Source organism: Budorcas taxicolor, chromosome 5, assembly GCF_023091745.1.
Source record: "Budorcas taxicolor isolate Tak-1 chromosome 5, Takin1.1, whole genome shotgun sequence".
NCBI classification, from domain to species: Eukaryota; Metazoa; Chordata; class Mammalia; order Artiodactyla; family Bovidae; genus Budorcas; species Budorcas taxicolor.
Window position 1 is genome coordinate 72,738,051 of NC_068914.1, and position 22,191 is coordinate 72,760,241.

General features: G+C 48.2%; 1 protein-coding gene across 1 annotated transcript in view; it reads right to left on the reverse strand.

Annotated features, from left to right (window-relative positions):
- Positions 1-22,191, reverse strand: part of ACVR1B (activin A receptor type 1B) — a 32,116-nt gene that overhangs the window by 3,642 nt on the left and 6,283 nt on the right. Inside the window, exons 2-7 of the mRNA XM_052641337.1 lie at positions 11,261-11,500; positions 10,225-10,473; positions 7,202-7,432; positions 4,484-4,651; positions 3,112-3,268; positions 1,992-2,116 (exon numbers count right to left, since the gene is read on the reverse strand). Of these exons, the coding sequence (XP_052497297.1) occupies positions 1,992-2,116; positions 3,112-3,268; positions 4,484-4,651; positions 7,202-7,432; positions 10,225-10,473; positions 11,261-11,500 (1,170 nt within the window). The remainder of the gene's footprint in view (positions 1-1,991; positions 2,117-3,111; positions 3,269-4,483; positions 4,652-7,201; positions 7,433-10,224; positions 10,474-11,260; positions 11,501-22,191) is intronic.

A 22,191-nucleotide genomic window follows, 5' to 3' on the forward strand; every position in this document is an offset into this window, starting at 1 on the left:
ATAGACATTTACCACGGAGCAGGCAATGGCACCCACTCCAGTACTCTTCCCTGGAAAATCCCATGGACAGAGGAGCCTGGTGGGCTGCAGTCCATGGGGTCGCTAAGAGTCGGACACGACTGAGAGACTTCACTTTCACTTTTCACTTTCATGCATTAGAGAAGGAAATGGCAACCCATTCCAGTGTTCTTGCCTGGAGAATCCCAGGGACGGGGGAGCCTGGTGGGCTGCCGTCTATGGGGTCGCACAGAGTCGGCAAGGACTGAAGCGACTTAGCAGCAGCAGCAGCAGCAGCAGACATTTATCAAGCTGCTTTTAAAACAATTAGGAGACAACTGAGGAAATCTCAACACTAACTAATGTTAAATGATATTAAGAACTACTGGGACTTCCCCTGTGGTCCAGTGGTTAAGAATCTGTCCTGCAATGCAGGGGATCTGGGTACGATCCCTGGTGGGGGAACTAAGATCCCAGATGCCTTGAAGTAACTAAGCCCGTGAGCCACAATTAGAGAGTCTGAGCACAAGGAAAGATCCCGCATGACACAATGAAGACCCTGGGTGCCACGACTAAGACCTGACACAGCCCAATTAATTAACTAACTGAAAGAGAAATAGCCAGTAAACGCACCAAAATAGCTAAAAAAATTTTTTTAAAGAATTATTGTTGATTTTTACAGTGTAATAACAGTTTTGAAGGTTTTTACCTTCTACAGCTACAAATGGAAATATTTTCCATAATAAAAAGTTATTAGTATTTTAAAAAATCAAATGTAACTTTCTCATCCCTTTTTTCAAGAAAAATTCTACTGTCCTGAGCTGATGGGACAGATTTTTAAATGGAGTCTGACTTGGTAATTAGCTAAGATGCAGTTAGCTTCATCTCTGGCCTCAGTCTGCCAAGGTCCGAATCCTAGTTTATTAGCAGTGTGACTCTGGACAAATTACCTAACCTGTGACTCATATTCTTCATCTGCAAAATGGTGACAATTAACAGTACCCACTTCATAGGTTTGAAGAAAAGATTAAGTGAGTTTATACACAGCAAATGGTGAACAAATCTTAGTACAATTATTATATACTTAACCCCAATTTCTGGATGGTATGGAGAAAGAAAAATTTAACTTGTTCACAGTTTAAAATCTGTGTGGCTAGATATATCCTGATCTGTTTTATTTGTATATCACAATCAAAATTTAAGATGTACAATACCTAGATGCCTCCCTATGATTCGGACCTTACCAAACATATCATAGAAGGAAAAAGGCAGTACAACACAGGAAAGGGCTCTGCTGGAACACCCACCAGTTCTTTTTCATTAATTTAATTCACTTCCACTGATCTGGAATCTCTTACATCAAAGATAAATGGCTGAGGGCAGGCTTCTAGTGGCTCTTGAACTTGATCACGTGACAGAATACTTGAAAGTCACCGTAAAATTCTAACATACTAAGTTGATGATAAAAAGTGTTTTCTGCCAAATCCGATACTGCTTTTCACTAGGTTCTGACACGGTCCAACAGTTGCAAATGCCAAAAGATTTAAGAAAATATTGCAGAAGAAAAAATTCTGTGTGTTAGTAAGCTTTCTCCTATGAATTGAGAAATCACCATTATCAATAAAACCCCACGTTCCCCAGGTATGTGGCTTGAGAGCCAGTGCGTCAGAATACCCTGCCTTCTGTGTGAAGGAGACCCCCTGCATTAGTCCTGTGCTATTCCTGCCCAGGGCTTTCCCAACCTCAACAGACCACTAAAGACAGCCTCTGGGATGGTCACCACAACATAAAACAAGAGTAAACACACTCTTAGCCACTGCTGCTCCCAGGTCGCCTCCCTCCTCCTGGATGAGAATCCTACGTGTGACTCGCGCTAACATGAGGCATCCGACAAGCTGTGTAAAGAAAGGAGGCTGCAGTCAAAACCTAGGCTCTCAGGTGGCCCGGCACTCTGGACTGGGAGGTAGGAGCAGGGAAGGCAGGAAGAACGGTACCTCCAGAGTTGCATCTTCGAGCAATCTCCCAGTACACAAGACCGAGGGCATAGATGTCAGCACATTTAAAGGAGTCAAAGTGCTTCATGTTGATGGTTTCATCAAGTACTTCAGGGGCCATGTATCTGCAACAGCAAAGGAAATGTGGTCATGCATGGAAAACAATGACTTCTTTTCCGACTCAAAGCACTGGTTCAAGGGCCCCCTGAAGGTGGGAAAGCCATCACCCAAGACTGGCCCCTGGGGAGGAGGAAGTGACGGATTCTTCTCACTGCAAACTCCCATGTTTTGCATTCATTCATTGCTTTTTTTTTTTTAAGTTTTTGCCAAGCTGCATGGCATGTGGGGTCTTAGTTCCCCGATCAGGGATCAAACCTGTGCCACCTGCAATGAGGGGCAGATTCCCTGGACCAGTAGGGGAGTCCCTGTCCCTTAGTTCTTTTTCTAAATATTTAGTTACTTATTAGGTTATGCTGGGTCTTGGTTGAGGCACACGGGATCTCTGATCTTTGTTGTGGCATGCAAACTCTTAGTTGAGGCATGCGGGATCTAGCTCCCCGACCAGGGATCAAACCTGGGCCCCCTGCAGGGAACGTGGAGTCTTAGCCCCAGGACCACCAGGGAAGTCCTTGTCCCTTATTTCTTACTTTCCTTTTCTATGAAGCAGGAGGGAGGCCCAGTCCTGATGGGGGCCCCTTATTTTCTACGCTGGAGCACCTCTGTTCTTGCTAGATGAAACTGATCTCTACAGCCCAAGCAAAACATGCACTCTGCCTCCTCAGGGGTCCTGCACAGGCCACCCCTTCAGACTGCACTCTCCCTTCCCACTAGCCAAGCCTGGCGCCTGGTCCCCTTCCAAACCTTGCTCCAAGCTCCCTTTCTCCGCTGCCTCGCCTGCCCAATGCACCGGTGCCTGTGGGCATACGGTCCTATGGAGGTATGCTGCCAGCACTTGCAACTGCTCCATGCAACCTGTGTGGCTTTCCAGTGTGGGGGCAGGAGTTCAGTGCAACCGCCAGCTGATGAGACCACACTCCTTCTCCCGCGCACATGGGCAAGGGCACACATGGGCTACTCAGTACAAGTATTGGGCAAGGGCATAGGCCCTGGACCTTCCTACCGTTTAGTTCCCACCCTCTGGTTAGGGGCAATGTCAATGGTGTCCGTGACTGCATCGTGACGGACAGCCAGACCCAGGTCTGCGATGGCACACATGCCATTTTTCTTCACCAGGATGTTCTTTGACTTTAAGTCTCGATGAGCAATTCCAGGTTTCCCTGGTGGAGGAGAAAAACAAGGATCTTTAGAGAAAGATGGCATAAGCATTTAAAGCATAGTCTCTGCAGCTGGATATGTAGGTTTCAGTTCTGGTTTTGCCCCCCACTAACCCAGTAACCCTGTAAATGCAACAATCTGTCTATACACTGGTCGTCTCATCCATAAAATGAGAGTAAACGCCAGTGTGTGCATGCATGCCGAGTTGCTTCAGTCATGTCAGACTCTTTGGGACACTATGGACTGCAGCCCACCAGGCTCCTCTATCCATGGGATTCTCCAGGCAAGCATACTGGAGTGGGCTGCCATGCCTTCCTCCATGCCGATCCGGGGACTGAACCCACGTCTCTGATGTCTCCTGCATTGGCAGGCAGGTTCTTTACCACTAGCACCACCTGGGAAGCCCAAACACCAGTACTTCACGGGAATGTTGTGAAAGTTACATATATTAATGTAGGTGAGTCAAGCGCTTAGAAGGGCGTGAGGATTAGCTAACATTACTTTATGAATGCTATCGCTGCTCACCTTCCCTGAACTCATATACTCCTGTACAGAACAGTCAAGGACTTGAGAAAAAGCTGCTGCACTGGCTAGGTTCTCAGAACCAAACAGGGGAGGTAAGACCCACTACTTTCTCTGCAGAGTCTAGGGATAGTGTCAAACTCTCACGGCTGGTTTCTGATCACAGACAGAAAGAGCTCCTGCCCAATTGACCATGCACCAGGAAGCAACGTGCCACCTGCCAAGACCTGGAGCTCCCAAAAGGCTGATGCCAGTCAACAAGCAGGGACTCCCGAGGCAGTGTTCCTCCAGGAGAATCCTCCCAGATAGTAGAGCCCAGTGTCCAACCATCCAGCTGACCCAACGATGAGCGCGTGCACTCACTAAACTGAATCTCGGCACACTGGTTCAACCCACCTTTTCAGTCTCGTCATTCACCTGTGAACTGTGGGCGTCTGAGACGATCTCTCAGTTAACACCAGCTCCCCAACCAACAACCACACCAGGACACGGGGAACAAACAGCCAACATTTCCCACAGGACTCCCTCAGGAAGCTCTAAAGGCAGAGGCACCTCTCGTTCTTGCTCAAGTGAAGCTCAAACTCCTCTCCCGTAGACCATACCCCCGCTCCTGAGGCCCAGCCCCAGCCTGCTCAGTGCACAGGAGTCCCAGCAGCTCGGCGGGGACCGGACGGCCGCCGAGCAGGCCCGCTCACCTTGGGTGCCCACGATCTCCATATGCAGGTGTGCCAGCCCGCTGGCGGCCGACAAGGCCAGCTTGATCATCCCCTCGATGGTCACCGTGTACCGGTTCAGATAGTCAAACAGGGAGCCGTGCTCGTGATAGTCCGACACGAGCCACAGCTGTGTCCAGGTGCCGTTATCTGCGGAGGACCACAGAGGAGTTCCAGAAAAGGCACAACTACCAGCAAAAAGGGCAAGGGTGGCGAGGAAGAGTGTATGTGCCACGCACACCCCCCGTGATCCCCGAGTCCCTGCTCTTCGCCCCCACACCTCCGAGGCCCCTCGGCGCCCTTGCCATCTACAGCCGCCCACAGCTTTGGGCTCCAGGAAGAGAAGAGGAACAGCTTTTCTTACTTAGACCTGCTCCCTTCCGGAAGGGGGCTGTAGGATTCTGAACCACACCTCCCCTATTCCAGATGTGAAATGTGAGGCCTTCAGAAGAAGAGGTAGCACGTGCTTAGGGGGAGTAACAGGGACATCTGTTTCTTTTGCTTCTGATCCTGACAAGACCCGCTCATCAAAACCATGACTGCCTGTGTCCTCCCCATCAAGGAGGAAGGCTTCGCAGGCCCTCCGCTGCGCTCCAAGACCCTTCGAGCACAGCCCAGCCCCAGCGCCGGGCCCATCTGCAGCACTTCTCTGAAGCCCACTGCTCTTACCAGGCTATGAGCTCTCCATGAGAGGAGGAAAGAGCTCCTTTGTGCATTACTGTGTTCCGGGCCAAAAATGCTTTTCAATACATGAAGAGGACACTTTCCAAGGATTCCAGAGAGGGATCGAATCTTATCATCTTAGCCTCGGAAGAGCAATGGGAGGCAGTGAGCACACACTTTCATCCAAGGGGCTGGGGGTGTGCAGTGTCCAGGGGGAGGGAGGGAGGGGGGTAGGGAGGGAGACAAAGGAAAACCAAAGCTGGTAATCTAATGAGCTTGTGCTACTGTCAATATGAAGACTGGAAATTGGGTCGAGATCTCCCAAATTCCAGGCTGGCCCTAGTTCTAGGGCCTTACACTAAACATATCATGCTAAAAAGACAAGAACAAAGGAGCCTGCTCTTTCTCCTCCCCTGGCCTTGATGTGGGTTTCAACAGCCAGATCCTACTCACACGAGCTGCCAGAATCAATACAGGGAGTGGTTCCTGGGAAGGCACCAACCTTTGCTTCTCTGATTATGAGCAAGGGGTCCATCAAACACATCCCTGAGGTCCAGAGGACCCTGCTTATAAGTTAAAAGGGAAGACGTCTTTTTGAGCCTTTAAAATACACGTCAGATTTAAACTAATCATCAAAAGGTAAATGTTTTAAAAAGCACCAAGCTTACTCGGAATGAGCAAGGAATTCTCCCTTCCCTTGCATGAGAGGTCAAGGCTCTTCAGCCTGGGGGCAGCTGAGGCCTCTACAACCCCCACAGCAATGTGAGAAACAAGCAGCCTGCTGTTGATTTAGGACAGAAAAACAAACACTTAGCATCTTCCGTAGCCTCTGCCAGCAGCGACTTCTAAAATTGCTGGACCACGGAGCGAATGAACCGTGTCCTGACTGCCAGAGACACTTCTAAAATGCAGACACCACCACCCACGGTCTTTCTGTCTTAAGTGCGCTGCCTGCCCAGGTGCCAGCTGTCCTCTCCTCCTGGGCACTGTACAGGCAGGAACTGTGCCTTGGTCTTCTGTGTGACGACCCCAGGACCAGACAGTAGCCAATGAATATCACTGAGTCAACGAATGAAATGTCAATTACTACCCTCTCTCTAAAATAAAATACAATCCTCTCAAAATGGCTCTCCATAACCTGGCCTCCGCCACCTTTCCACCCATGTCTCTGGCTGGAATGTTCTGAGTCACCTGCAGCTTCCCAAAGACATTACCTCTCTGCACATGTTTGGACTTCTCTTTTCATTGGTTTTTCTTTCTGACCAACTCCCTGCCACCTCTGCCTCAATTAAGCCCAGGTATGATCTCCGTGACCCCCATCTCACCCCCATTTTGCACTCACCAGAATACCTGTTGTTTGATTACTTCCTATAATCAACCATTAGTTTACTTTTCTCTTTTGCTAGTCCATGAGGCTCTTAAAAATGAGTACATGCCTGGGCACATGAGAGAGACTCAAAAAACTAGAGCAAAACCAGCGGAGGAGGGAGGAGGAAACAAGGAACCTCAGATACAAGCGGATCAAAAGCTGAGCCTGAAGGCCGCGGTGGGGCAGCGCGGAGAGGCAGGCTGTGCCTCGGGGGCGCCTGCTCCACTGCAACGAGGCGCGTGATGCTGCTCTGCCAAGGAGTGTGGGCCACAGGCTTTCCTGGGGCTGTCCTTTCCTTGCAGGGGTTGAAGCTTCCCTTCTTCCTTCCAGTTGTTTTCAAGGTTAAGTTTACTGACGCTCCTCTAGGGATTACCCTGGAGGTGGGTTTGGGGGTATCACAGAAGGGAGAGTGAGCAGGTAGGATGAGGGCTTATTCACCTGGTTAATAACTGCTTGTTTACTGGCTTAGTAACCTGGATTTCAGTACAAGCTTTTCGTAGAAGCAAAGTTTGAAAACCACTGCCTTACTCTTATTCTCGTTCTACGGGGAGCAACTGCGAAGGCAAATAGAACTGTGCTGTCTCGTGTGTGTTCAGGCTCCCCAGTCATCCCTCCACCGAGCCGGTGGTGGGCTCTGGCACACCTTGTCTGTAAGCCCAGCCCTTTACCTTTATTGTCAGCGGCGATGAACCCAAGGATGTTTTCATGGCGAAGCATGACTGTCTGGTATATCTCTGCTTCCCGGAACCAAGACCGTTCCTCCCGAGAAGAGAATATTTTCACAGCCACATCACCGCCCCGCCAGCGGCCGCGCCACACTTCTCCAAACCGGCCCTTGCCAATAATCTCCTGTAAGACGATGGTCCGGGCCACTGTGCGCTGGACGAAGAGGGGTAGCCCTGGGGACCAGAGAAGGGACAGAAAGCCGACACTGTGTACATCTGCTGACCTCTGCAGCTCCCACTCACTGCCACCCTGGAGAAGCCCTTCCCTCCCACAGCGCCTCCATGCTTCCCACAGCGCCTCCATGCTACAGTGGCCCACTGACCACGGAGAGCTCGGGAGCCCCGACGGGGGAAGGCATATGATTAGCTGTTCCTCATCTACGCAGGTTCTCCTCCCAGCTAGTATGGACGACAGATCTAATGGTCTAACCGGATTTACTAACTCTTCAGCCAGCCTCTCGTGGGCCAGGCCACCCACAGCCGCTTTATGTGGAAGAGCAAAGTCAAGGGGCTGAGTGAGCAGAGCGCCTCTGGCTGCTCTGCTCAGTGGCCACTAGAGGGCAGTGCTGCGTGGCCCATGAAAGCCCACCAGAGCTCAGGGCACACCAAGTTCCCACCGCTCTCCAAAGGGATCACAGTTCTGCTCACAAGAGCTCCAGATGCAGCAGGACTGGCGGGCGGACGACTGCCCAGGATGGTTCTCAGATTAATTTCACTGTCTTTATAGGACTCATTTATCACCTCATTTGATCCGTGCAAGGAGTGTCTCCCTCCCTCTCCAGTCAGCTCCACCTTCGTGACTGACTCTCTCTCCCTCTCCTTGACTGAACAAATCCAAGTGTTATCAACCCCAAGCTATTTACTGCATGTTTGCTATGCATGCGGCGCTTGCATAAATGACCTCATTTCCTCACAACCACCCATAAGGCAGGTGTTATTATTATGCCCATTTTACAAATGAGAAAACTAAGCCTCAAAGGGGAAGGTTAAGTTATTTACTGGAATTCATACAAGCTGTAAATGGCAAAGCACGTAAGACTGACTCCAGAGTTTATGCCTCTAACTCCCACAGCACAGAGCCGCCAAATGCTTCTCAATTTGGCCCCCTCCTCTCTCGGCCCTCCTGACCCATTCTGACCTCCTCTGGAGGACTTCCAGCAGTCTCTCTGCCTCCCCTCTGATCTGGCTCGCCCCACACACCCCGCACAGCCAGCCTCACCCTGCCCTCCCTAACAGGGGACTGCTGGATGGATGAATCCACCCTTCACACCACTGCCAGAGTTCTTTCCGCAGGAAAACATGAGCACACGCTTTCTCACACGACAGCCTTCGGTAGCTGCCTCTCCCCTCACCAGACAAAGCACAGCCCAAGTATTTTCCCACCAGGGCCTGGACAACAAGCTGGCCTCTGGATCATTCCCTAAACACTCAGTGAACATTTCTGTCTTTTTGTGCTCTCGTGCAAGGGTTTTCCGGTGGCCTGGAATGTTTCCTGCCCTCTTCCCACTCTCAAAACTTCCAACGCAGGACCCCTTCAAACATGACCTCCTCTGTGAGATCCTTCCCCACAATCTCTTCTATCCAGTCCCGGCTTGGCCTCTTGCTCATCTTGTTTACTCTGTATCACCCACAGGATGCTCAACACACTCTTGTTAGTGTGAACTGAAGGTTACACAAGCAGCAAGGACTTATTACTTAAAGGCCACAGGATTAAAACCCCAGCACCTTGGAAGCTTTGCATATTCTGAACTGAGTGGACGAAACCAACCAGAGAGAAACAGTTACTCATCATTTCACTCCAGATGATAGAGTAACCACCCTAGACCTGCCCTCACCTCAGCTAATCCGAGTCTTAAAAAAAAAAAAAAGACTCCAGAAAACCCGAGCGACCCTCCTCCAGCAGCAAATCAAGTCACAGAGCCAGTCAGTTCTAACCACTGCCCTACCCTCTTTCAGCAAAGAACAAGCCATGTATTTTCTCTCTTCCTAAAAATATGCAGCTTTTAAATATATCCATCATCTTGGCACTCTCTACTGCAGAGCTTAATAAAGGCAAAACCACAGAAATTCAGAAGATGTCAGAGCTCAAAGTATTCCTGTGCTCAAGAAGGGATGTCTGGCCATGACTGATGGCATAATTTCCCCACAGAAGAGTCTGTCATGGGCTGAAAAAACATACACCAACACACGTGGAACTCTCACGGACATGAGCCTGTAGGTTTGAGCTGGAATGGCAACAGGGGCCTTTGTATCCACATTTTCCCCCATAAGAACAGAATACCACTGTCACTAAAATAATTATTTATCTTCCTAAAAAGGCTGCTTTGTACTCACAGCCGCATCTGCTAGCTGGCTCCGCTCTCCTCCGAGACCGGAGCCACCCAACGGTCCTTACCCTAAGTTCTAGTCTTACATCGAGGCCCACCTAAGAAAGGCTCGGTCACCGACAGGCAGCTCCGGAAGTGGTGCTGACGCCATGCTGGAAGCCCTGGCTGCTTTTATTTCAACTGCCACCATAAACCCTTGGGCAACTGCTACGAGTCGATCATTTACCCAAGCCCAGCTCTCTGGCCTTGCTCGGTGTCCTTAAACTCCCCTTGCGGTTGCTCACAGATCAATGATTAGCTGCCACCACCTCGCAGGAACCCGGCACACTCCAGTTTCTCCAAAGAGGCCCTGACACTGAGCACTCTGCTGCTCAGGCGGAACCAGGTGAATTTTAATAGCTGCATGGTTACAAGACTTGAAGAGAGGCAGGGACTCTGGAAGGGAGAGTTTTGCAGCTGATCCTTGGAATTCCAGAGAATGAGAGATTTTCTGTGAACCCCATCATCTTATTACATGTCTAGACTCCCAAAGAAGGGGAATTCTGAAAGCAAATGGCCAGGCTTCTTCCTGAACGTTCCATCGTGCTGGGAGGCAGTGAGGAAGGCTAACGGCTGGCGTGAGGCCTGAAGAGGTGGTACCTGAGCCAGACCCTGACGTGGAGAGGTCGTAGACCAGGTCCTGGAGCGTCTTGTCCTTGGAGAGACACATCTCACACGAGGGGTCCTCCATGTCCAGCCTCTGGCGGTTGTGATAGACGCGCTGATGATAGTTAATGACAAGGAAAACGATGATGATGATGAGAAACAGGAGGAACACTGGGCCGGCAATGATGCCCACCAGCTCCACGGGGCCCCACATGGAGGGGTGTTCAGGCTCCTTGAGATGACCTGCGGCAGGTGAGAGGGGAGAGGGAAAGAAGAGAGTGAAAACGTGGGACCGCCAAGGCCTCCCTCTCCCTGGCTCCTCCATCCAGGTGGAGATGCCCCCTTCCTCTCCCCACTCTGGCCTCACTGGGCTGGTGGATCTGTCTGGACGCTCTCACATGCCAGCCTCTCTAGTTATGGCACCCGCTGCAACGGTCAGAGCCACGGCCCGCTCGGTAATTTCACGGCGTTTCATGGTGTCTTCCCACCCCCATGCCCCAGGCACACACCAGGTTCTGCTCCTCCGTTTGTGATGGCCTCCTGAAGCTCGACTCGGTCTCTCCCCGCCTCCTCAGATCTCCCCAGTCACGCCTCTTAAGTGGCGGACCTGTGAAGGCTGGTGGCTACCACTCCCCAGCGTAGAGCGCCATCCTCCAGGCCCGAGTCCCTCTTCCCCTTTGCCATCACCGTCACAGGGCTTACGGGCTGCCTCCTCCAGGATCACCCCAGACCCTCCCACGGGCATCTCTGGCTGGCTCTCCCACTCCCCACCAGCTGCTGATGGCTCCTCAGCCACGACCCAAAATGCGGCCTTCACCTCTGTGGTGCACTCGACAAGTCTGTCTCCCTTTCCTGGGATCCACAGACCAGAATTGGGAGGAATGCCCTCCCACGTCACCTCAGGGAGCATCCAAAAGGCGCCTTCACCTAGCCTCCAACAAAGGGGCGGGGGCGTAGTGGAGAAGGATGAAACGACAGGGGTGCCCGACCTCCACGACGAGCCAACAGTCCAACAAGGGCGCCCACTCACCGCTGGGCACCCTCAGGTCGATCCTGTTGCAGAAGTCAGTGTAGCAGCAGTGTGTGTTGCGCAAGTCCTCGGAGCTCAGGCAGTAGAAGGGCTTCCCAGCGGGGACCAGCTCCACTTTGGGAATGCAGGTCCGCACGTGGTGCTCCATCCCGTCCAGGTTGAAAATGGAGACCATGCAGGCCCCATCCGTCTCACACGTGTAGTTGGCTTGGAGGCAGCTGGTACACGCACACAGCAGAGCTGTGGGGAATTCGGGGGCGGACACTTATGTCAGTGTGAGGTCTTAGCCTAGGTCCTTCTCTGGAGTTAGAATACAATCCCCTAGCACACTCGTGGTTCCAAAACAAGGTGCTTTTTACAGGGATGGGGCCAGAGATGACGTCGTCAGGGGAAGCCCAACCTTTTCACCTGTCTATTCAGATCACAGACAAGGCTTTCTGCTCCGCAACTGTCCCCCTACCCCGCCGTTTTCCTCTAATTGCTCTAGTTTATGTCTTTAAGAAACAAAGAAACTACCTTTTAAACTCTGCTTTAGACTGTTGTATGTTGTTGCTGTTCAGTAGCTAGGCTGTGTCTGACTTTGTGACCCCATGCACTGCAGTCTGCCAGACTCCTCTGTCTGGGATTTCCCAGGCAAGAGTATTAGTGGGTTGCCATCTTCTTCTCCAGGGGATCTTCCCGACCCAGGGAGTGAACCCGTGTCTCTTTCACTGGCAGGTGGATTCTTTACCACTGCACCACTGGGAGGAGGGGGGCTACTCTAGACTTAGACTCACTTTAAGAACCTGTCTTGAGGCTGGGAAAAGGGTTTTCCTTTGAATTTAGACGCCTAAAGATGAGAGCCAAGCACGGTCCCCTGGGAGACAAGAGGGCCCCTCCCCCACATACTCCTTCCACCACCACCGCTTCTTAGAGCCATCTTCAACCCCATCTCCTTTCTCTGCACCAGAAACGCCTACAGTTTCCTGAATGCAGTGTGCGTGCTCTCTCACACAGGGTTTTGCTGCAATGGTTTTTTCCTGGCTAATTTTTACAAGTTCTTTAAAATTCAGCTTAAACGTCACTTCCTTTGACAAGCTTCCCCTGACTGGTCCAACAACCTCCTTCTCCCTTTAGTTCCCAGCAGGTACCCCTTTCAAGAGGGGCAAAAAGACACCCTCCAAAGAGGGCAATATTAGTGCCTACTTCATACAGTCACTGTGAGGATTAAATAAGCTAATGCACAGAATGGGTGCATGCTATGTCGCTTTACTAGTGTATGACTCTTTGCAACCCTGTGGATTGTAGCCCGCCAGGCTCCCCTGTCCATGAGATTTCCCAGGCAAGAATACTGGAGTGGGCTGCCATGCCCTTCTCCAGATCTTCCCAACCCAGGGACAGAACCTGCGTCTCTTATGTCTTCTGTGCTGGCAAGCAGGTTCTTTACCACTAGCGCCACCTGGGAGCCAACGTACAGAAAGTACTCAATAAATCTAATCCACTCTGAAAGGGCCTTGATATCATCACTTAAAAAGCACTATATATATATATATATATATATGTATATATATTCCCCCCACCCCCAAATAGATAGTATACGCAATCATCTCTGGGACTAACAAGTTTGGCTGGGTGTGTGTTATCCCTAAGTGTGCACTGTTGACAGGAAATTACTGTAAATGAATTTGGTGCCTCTGAAAGTCAGTTCGGCAGCCCTGGAATCTGAAATCCTTTATTTATCCACCTAACAGGAATAGCACAGACAGCAGCAGCTGGCTCTCCCCAGCACTGCCTCCCGGGAGACTAACCCAGCCCTGACCTCTGGGCTCGACCCACCGGGGTCCTGAGGCTGGGGCTCACAGGGCTGCACACAGCGCTCACCCATCGGGGCTGCAAGTGCAGGGGGACCCAAGTCCCCGGCTGGACACTACGCGCATACTATCTGGATACCAAGAGGGAACATATTCAAACTACAGCCCCTGGAGAAGAGACATTTATGACCAGTCCCGTGAAAAACTATCCTGTTGTAACGCACCCCTTTCGGCTGTAAACAGTCTATCTTTGTCTCTTCCTCTAAAACACTGAAAGGCATCTCCTGGCCTTTCAAATCCAAAGACAGAATAGAAATATCTCTGCGTCCAACTCCCCACTCCGGCAGGCTTTCTGTAAACGACACGATCCTCGCCATCCCCACCGAGGAAACAAAGGAGAGCGACCTCAGACAGGTACTCTGACAGCATGGATCTTCACCGCACAGCCTGCGGGATTTTTCTTTCCCCCCACAGTATTTGATCAAAGCCTTTTCTTCTGGGAGAAATTCCAAGACACGCAGCTCTCTGCTGAAGGGCTTGGGGAGTGTCGTATTTTAAAGGCAGGAAGTTTAAAGCAGGTACCCTTTAGACTAGGATCCCAAACACAAAAGGAATTTTAAAAGTAAATTCCTTCTAAATGTCATTCTTCTTGCTGACTGAATTTACTTCTGCAGCTCTCAGAACACTCAGCCCAAACTCCTTTGACTCACGCTGGAGTCCTGCCTACTCATCAGCAAGCGCGAGCGCCCATTCCTCTCTCCATCAATGGGGACATTCAGGTACAAAGGGGTCCCCGCGGCATGCACACCTCTCAACACACGCGCCCCGACGGCCGGCTGCGGATGAGCACGGTCTCGGGGCTATTTTCGGAAGCCAGAAGGGAAAGCGAACAACTCCCAGAGGGCTATTCTGAGCACAGTGGGACACGCGAGCCAGACCCGCGGCCGCCTCTGGAAAAGCAGCTCCCTTCGGAGTCCGTCAATTAGCAGCCGGGGAAGCAGAGCCCCTGCTCCCAGACATGCGCTCCCCTTTCCCTGGTTCATGGCCTCTTTCACAGTGATTCATCCTGGAGGACGAGCACACCCACACGTGGCTCATTATTTTTGGGAAGTACTTAAACAATCTTGGTGTAAGACAGGAAAGAACAAAAGTGGTGAAATCTATGCTAGACGGGACGAAGAACGGAACTGGGAGCAGGGCCATGCGGCTTTGTGATAAGGGATTGGGCAAGTCCCTGGCTCTATCTGGGCCTCGGCAGTCCAGCCAGAAAATGCCATTTACGTGACAGAGGCGGTTTGAAGATCAACCCGCATCTGCAGAGTGCTGCTGGTCCTCCGAGAAGGCTGCCTGCATCTGTGTGCAGGTCTGCTCTTTAGCAAGGCAGTGAGAAGTCTGAAAAGGGTATTTCTGTGATAGCCATCACCACTGCCCACGCCCCTTCGAGGTTTCTGTTACTCTCCCTAGAGCCACAGCAGGGGAGCGTGGAAGGAGCAGGTCACACAGACCCAGGGCTCAAACACCAGCTCTATCAGTCACATGACCTTGAACGAGTCAGTAACCTTTCTACACCCCAGCTGCCTAATCTGAAAAGTGGGGCTGTTAATTACCTCACAGGACTGTGTAAGAATTACATGAAATAAGAGATTTATGAGCCAACTCCGTGGAAAAGCTCCTGAGGCTGGGAAAGATTGAGGACAGGAGGAGAAGGGGGTGACAGAGGATGAGATGGCTGGATGGCATCACGGACTCAATGGACATGAGTTTAAGCAAGCTCTGGGAGATGGTGAAGGACAGGGAGGCTGCAGTTCACGGGGGTTGCAAAGAGTAGGACATAGCAACTGAACAACAACGAGACAAAAAATGTGAAGCAAAGAGATACTCAATAAATTTTAATCACTCCCTTCAGTGTAAAACTCAAGTAAACACATTCACATACAACATGTCTCTCTAACCACTAATTAGGAAGTGCCAGGTTACAGCAAGACCACAGCAAGGAACTGCTGTTTGAGTCTCAGCTCTGCCAGTAACTAGTTGTGTGGTTTTGGGCAACTCATTTTAACCTTCCTGAACATCATTTTCCTCATCATTAACCAGAAAGAAGGGGCTGAACCAGATGAGCTCCAAAATCCTCCAGCTGAAATCTGAATCTAGTTTGTTTTTAAATTCACATTGCTTGGATCACTGATTCAACACTGCGAAGTTCTGCTTTAATTCCATATACCTTTTTCTGAACTTTAAAGACTAGTCTTAAATCATTTAAAAAAATTTTTTTTTATTTACTGGTGGGCTTAGTTGCCCCGCGGCATGTGCAATCTTAGTTCCCCAACCAGGGATCGAACCCACATCCCTTGTACTGCACGGCAGACTCTTAACCACTGGACCATCAGGGAAGACCCAAGAAAGACTGGTCTCTAAACTGTCTTCTGTTAATATTTTTCATTGAAACGAAGGGATCATAAAAATATAAAAACATCTGAATTGTGGGATTCTCTGGCAATCCAGTGGCTAGGACTCTGCACTTCACTGCCATGGGCCCAGGTTTAATCTCTGGTCAGGGAACTAAGCTCCAGCAAGCCACGCGGCATGGCCACACACACAAAAAAATCTGAATTTACTAAAACTTTTCTAGTACACTAGATCACAAATTTAGCTTTTGATTTCTCTGAAAAACTGAATCTGGACTACTGATAACAGCCATTTATAATCTTGTTTCATAGTGACTCATCAGGTGAAATCAGCCTACACACATGTACATAAACAGTACATACCGAACACTCTCCGTGTTCCTGACTGAAGAGTTAGAAATAACACAATTAGGAAAGCCAGTCACAGAGGAGTCACAAATGCAGGTTAAAAGTGGTCAGAGTGAAATTCTCACTAGCACAGCATTTTGATACGAACAAGCTAGTCAAACCTGAACCAAAGACATTATGGCAGGATTTGAACGTGTTTTCAAAGTATGATGAGAAGGTGGTCTGTGGTAGAATATCAAAGCAAATTTAATTTGGGAGACAGGCTGTGTTTGGAGGAAGGCTGACAAGTCCCGACTTGGGCAGACTCTGTCTCGCTGCATATTATGGAGCTGCTAACACGCTGGGTCTGAGCAGAGAGCCCCACGCAGGCCCCTCTCTCCTGCCCATGGCATACTCTGGAGGACACTCAGTCAAGGCCTTTGTCCCAACAACTAGAAATTCCCAAGAACCAAGTGGCTAAACTCACTGCCCTTCAGGCCACATCACCAGCGGACAGGCTGTGGGAGGGGCAAGGTAGAGGCACCAACCTCAGAAGGTAAAAGGCAGCCCAGAACACCCATATTTGTCCTGGTACATGAAGGTTCATGATGTTTTAAAGCTACAGTATCTATGTTTTTTGGCTTATATGTACACACACACACATATACTCCTTGGGGTTGGTAAGTTTCATCAGTTTAGTGTGGCACATTGTCCTGTTAAGGGATACTAAACCTGCCTCTTCCAAACTTCACTGGGCAACCTTCTAGTTCCACAAGAGTTAAGATTTGGCGCCCAATACAGCCTGTGCCCCCTCCCCCCTTACTCTTCATGACTTTACAACTTGATCATAGCTGCGTCTGAGCCCTCCTCTTTCCAGATGACAGCATCCATCACACAGCCCAAACTGATGAGAACAGCCTATTACAACCTGTGATCATTTTAATTCTTCTTCCTTGGACCATATCCAAACTCCCTACAGCTTTCTTGGGATAGAACAAAGACCACAATTCTACACAACTCTGTGACCCTGAAAAGCCAGGATGATCTTGGGAGAGGGAAAAGAAAGAGAACAAAGTTGGAGGACTCACATTACCTGATTCAAACTTACTACAAAGCTACAGCTATCAAAACAGAATGAAACTGGCCTAAGTACGGACTATAAATCAATGAAACAGAATTGAGAGTCCAGAAACAGATCTATATATCATCAACTGATTTTCCATTTCTAAAACATTTTGGGGGTGGGAAGACTAGTCTTCAACAAACAGAAATCCACATGCAAAAGAATGAACTCAGACCCTTCACACCACACACCAAGATTAATTAATGTAAGTTATTACATAATGTAAGTAACGTAATTAACTCAATGTAAGTCAAAGACCAAAATACAGGAGCTAAAGTTTATATTCTAAAAATTTTTTAATGAAAATAAGGGTAAATCTTCATGACCTTGGATTTGGCAATGGGCTCCTAGATATGACATCTAAAACACAAGCAACAAAAGAAAAATAGATGAATTGGCCTTCACCAAATTAAAAAGACTTTTGTGTCTCAAAGGATAATGTCAAGACAGCGTGAAGAGAGCCTACAGAATGAGAGAAAGTATTCAAAAATCATGCATCTAATAACAGTCTTGCATCCAGAATGCGTAAAGAACTCACTCTTAAAAACTGATGACAAAAAATAATTTTAAAATGAGCAAATGATTTGAATGGACATTTCTCCAAAAAAGATATACAAATGACCCAAAAGTACATGAAAAGCTGGTCAACATCATATCAAATGCAAATGAATTTCAAATTCAAATGTAAACCAAAACCACATATAACTAAATGTGGTGTTTTAGTGACTTTCTGATAATGTACAGTTTTTTTGGTGAATTTATATTTCTTTCTATATTTTTAGGACCAATCTCATTTTTAGTAAGGTAAAAAAAGAAGGGGAAAAAAACTAAAGGAAAAAAAACTTCTGTTTTTGCCATGTGATGTCCCAAGAGTGCATCTGTAGAAAAGTGCTTGTCAGCTAAATAAAAGTCACATTTGATAAGAAAAACAAAAACAAACAGAAACCAAACCACAATGAGATACCACTTTACACCCACTAGGAAGGCCATAAGAAAATGTTGGTGCAGAGTCAGAGGAAACTGGAACTCTATACACTGATAGTAGGATCGCAAACCAGTACAGCTCCTGTATATGGAAAACAGCTTGATGACTCCTCAGTAAGGTAAACACTGAATCACCATATAACCTGGCAATTCCACTCCCAGTACAATAGGCCCAAAAGAATGAAAGCAAGTGTTTAAACAAAAACTCGTACACAAATGTTCCTAACAGCACCATTCACAACCATCAAAAGGTGGAAACCCGAATGTCCACTCAACAAAGAGTGGACAAACAAAATGTGGTACCCTCATCAGATGGAGTATTAGTCAGCTATAAAAAGGAATAAACTGCTGATATCTACTACAGTGTGGATGAACTTTGAAAACAGTGTGTTAACTGAAAGAAGCCACATATTGTACGAGTCCATTCATATTAAGCATCCGGAAAGCATATTAGTGGTTATTAGGGGCTGCAGAGGGGAGAAGATGGGGGATGCTGGCTTTGTGGGTTACTAGGTTGGTTTCCTTCAGGGTAAAGAAAAAGTTCTGGAACTAGAGAGGTGATGGCTTGCCGAACATTGTGAAGGTACTTCATTGATTTATACACTTTAAAACGCTTAAAAATTCTTTTATGTGTTTTACCATAGTTTAAAAAATACCATAAATCTCTAAAAAGCAGTATGTGTAATACAGTCTCAACTACAGAACAAAACCAGCAAAAACCCAACACATGCAGACCCCCCAAAATGAAGGCACACGGTTGTTCTGTGTCCTTCCCAAGTCCGAAGGCCCTCATATGCCCCAGGAACCCGTGAACTCCTAGAAGAGGGAACCAGAGTCCTTCTTGTCTTCATTTTCTCACTGGTATCCAGCAGAGTGCCCACACACCACATTGTGCTTAATAAATCTCATTCAGCAGCTCTCAGCCTAGCAATCTGAGAGGGCAGGGGGCTCTGCCAGAGAGGACATGCTTTTATCTGTTTTATATGCATTTCCACATTTTCATTTTTGAAAGGTTTTTACTGCTTTAAGAAGACAGAAAAAAAGAAAAAGTTGTTCAGTAACTACTGATCTAGACAACTGTCAAAATGTTTATGAAAATCCTGAATTGGGCTTAAAAATGGAGGTGTCTGGCACTCCACTATCACAAAGTAGAGGTAATGTCTGTTTCTCCAGAAAGGCTGAGGAGCTGACAACAGCACCAGGCAGGAAAGCCCTGCTGCATGGAAATAAAGTAATCAGGTGCTATTGGTGACAAAGATTCGAAGTGCATTTTCAGTTTTCACCATCATCCAAATTAGATTGTAAAAATACACTAAAATAAAACAAAACAAAAACTCTCAAGTACCAAAGAGCCATAATGAAGTCCAATTTTACAATGTGTAGCTAGCTGGTGGTACCCAAAAAGTGTACTGGTAAAAAGCACTTCCAGCTGACTTAATAAAGGAAGCTATTTGTATGAGAGAGAGAAAAAAAAAAAAAGCACAGATTTAACAATAAGACATTTGATAAGCTTGGTATTTAATTTCAATCTGGGGAAAGGTCTCAGAGTGGGCTTTGCATAAGAGAAAGGTGTTTGAAAAGCCAGCTCCACACTGTATCTATTCTACAAACTGCCTTTCTGACATTCTACTTGGAGACAAACCCAACCCCAGAGAGCTGTTTAAACAAGTTCACCCTTAAGCCTCAGGTCGAGAGAATGAAAGCTTTGTTCTCCACTCAAAAGAGACGTTTGATGTTTATGCTAAGGAGACCTGTCATTGCGACTTAATTTATGGCTGGCTGTAAATGCCTGAACATCCAGCAAGGGCCCACCTGCTGCCCAGGGGAATGTCAAGGTAGAGCTGGAAGGAGAGGCATCCCTATGGCAGAGCATGTCCTGTGTTCCTGGGACCTAAGTGTACAAACTCAGCCGTCACATTCAGACTGTCTGCTAGTCACTTGGTATTTCTCCTTTACCCACAAGTTTATATTGACATGTACAACCTTCTGTCTTCTTTCTTTGTTGTACTTAAACAGACACACTCCTGGCTCATTAGAGCAGGGGAGAGTATTTATCAGTGGTGTTTTGTATTTGCTTCCTGACCTACTTACTACACTACGATGCGTGGAGAGGTGACAGCGTACATCACAGTTTCGAGAAGAGGGATAGGAGTGGTTGTTTCAGACAACTAGGACAATGAAGGGAAAAAAAATAAGCAAGGATGGAGAATAAAACTAACGAGGTTGAGGACTTCCCTGGTGGTCTGGTGGTTAAGATGCCACGCTTCCAGTGCCTCTACTGCAGAGGGCACGGGTTTGATCCCTGGCTGGGGAACTAAAGTCCCACGTGCTGCGCATGGCACAGCGGGAAAAAAAAACCACATCAAAAAAACACCAAAAAACAACTAATGAGGTTGAGATCAAATTTATCTCAAGTAAAATGGGCAGGTAGTGGATTCAACAGAGATGAAAGAGGTGAGGTACAGATTATGCCGTTCCCAGTAACGCACAAATGTCTGTGGCACTTTTAAGCAACTAGGATGAAAACTGTATATATACGAGATAATGAAATTACAGCAGGACAGAACTGGAATTATTTACCTAGGATTTTGCTGAGAGGATGGAAAAGAAATGAATGAATTCAATTAAATCATTAAGTACCTAAAATACACAAGGCTCTGTGATAGAACAAAGACATATAAAGAAAATACAAGGCAGTTCCCAGGATCAACTTTCAGGGCGTAGAGGGTGGGAGAGTGGGAGAAGCAGAAAACTCTAAGCCAGTGTGAACCTCTATGTTACTGATAATGGACCAAAAAGAAACGCAGAGAAGATGGAGTTACTGGCTGGGGACAGTAGGAAGACACAGAGGGCCCCACACTTGGAGGATGCTGGATTTGGCTGAGAAGGCCAAGACCAAGAAAAGCACAAGGCATGTGAGGTCTAAAGTAAATGGGCAACAGGACAACAACGCCAGGGTTCTAGCCAAGATAAGGGCAATAAGCGAGACTAGACCGGATGGCGTGGGCTGCGGTGGCAGGCGAGGAGGTCTGGAGTCAACCCTGGAGGCTACACAAAGGTGGCAGAGCCGGCGCACTTTCAGGGTTGAACCCAGTGGTAGGACGGGAAGGCAGGGACTGGCTGGAAAGCTACTTCAACAGTCACCACAGCACACAGCACAGTACAGGATTTTGAGCATGTGCTGTGGAGTCAGACTCTAGGCCCACTGCTTAACCTCTGTGCCCGTTTTCTCACCTGTAAAATGGGGATGAGATTGGCTCACAGAATGGCTGTACTGAGTTAGCAATGCAGCACAAATGCCCAGTATAACCCTTGACTAGATGGCACACATTCAGGAAATCTGATGGTTTTATTATTGCTGTCATCCTAGTGAATGAGAAGGGGCTGCGCTCTTGTGTGGTTTTATGGTTGTTCTAACAAGCAGAAGTCAGTCTGTGGGCAAACTTCTTAATGGCAAGGACAGATTCTTTCCTCAGTATCCCCCTCAACACTGAGCTTGAGGAGCTTGAGGTGTGCTCCCTAACATCTAGGGAGATGTTAAGAAAGAACATTGATTGGATCTGAACTTATCTACTGCAAGTGTAGAAAGTAACGTACAAATGTACACCAAGACAATACATGACAATCTGGGGACAGGGGCGCTCAACACAATATATATATATTTTTTAATTTCTATTTAAATTTAAAAAAATAGAAATCCCTCAAGTCACAGATTCCTCAACACATCAAAATCATTGAAAGCATCCACAATCTTCTCTCTCCTCCAAACCTCACAATGTCTAGGAAAAGGTAACAGGCAGCAGCTGAAAGCCACATGTGGTCTCAGGACTTCTTTCCACATGTAAGTCCATCCATGGGATGGCAGGGTGACCCGGTCTCAAGGAGCCTCAAGCCTATCTTGGGGAGTGCGCTTATCCCTCAATCCTGTTTTCCTTCTCCTCATATAACCATCTGACTCACCCCACATGCATTTTAAAAAACAATATCTATTTACTATTTCAGTTTCTGTAGGTCAGAAGTCCAGGCATAGCATGACTGATATTGGCTGGGGCTTTCTCGTCTAGGGTTATCTCACTCATTGCTGGCAAACTTCAATGCCCTGTGGATGAAGGACTAAGGCCCCCCAACGGCCCTACTCGCTGACGGCCAGGGACCACTCAGTTCCTAAAGCTGGCCTGTAATTCCTGGTCACGCGGCTCCCATGGGCAGTTCACACCTGAATGTTTACTTTCTCCCAAGCTAGCTGGGGCATCCCTGCCTTCCTCTTCTGCAATCAGCTGAGAAAATGCTCTGCTTTCAAAG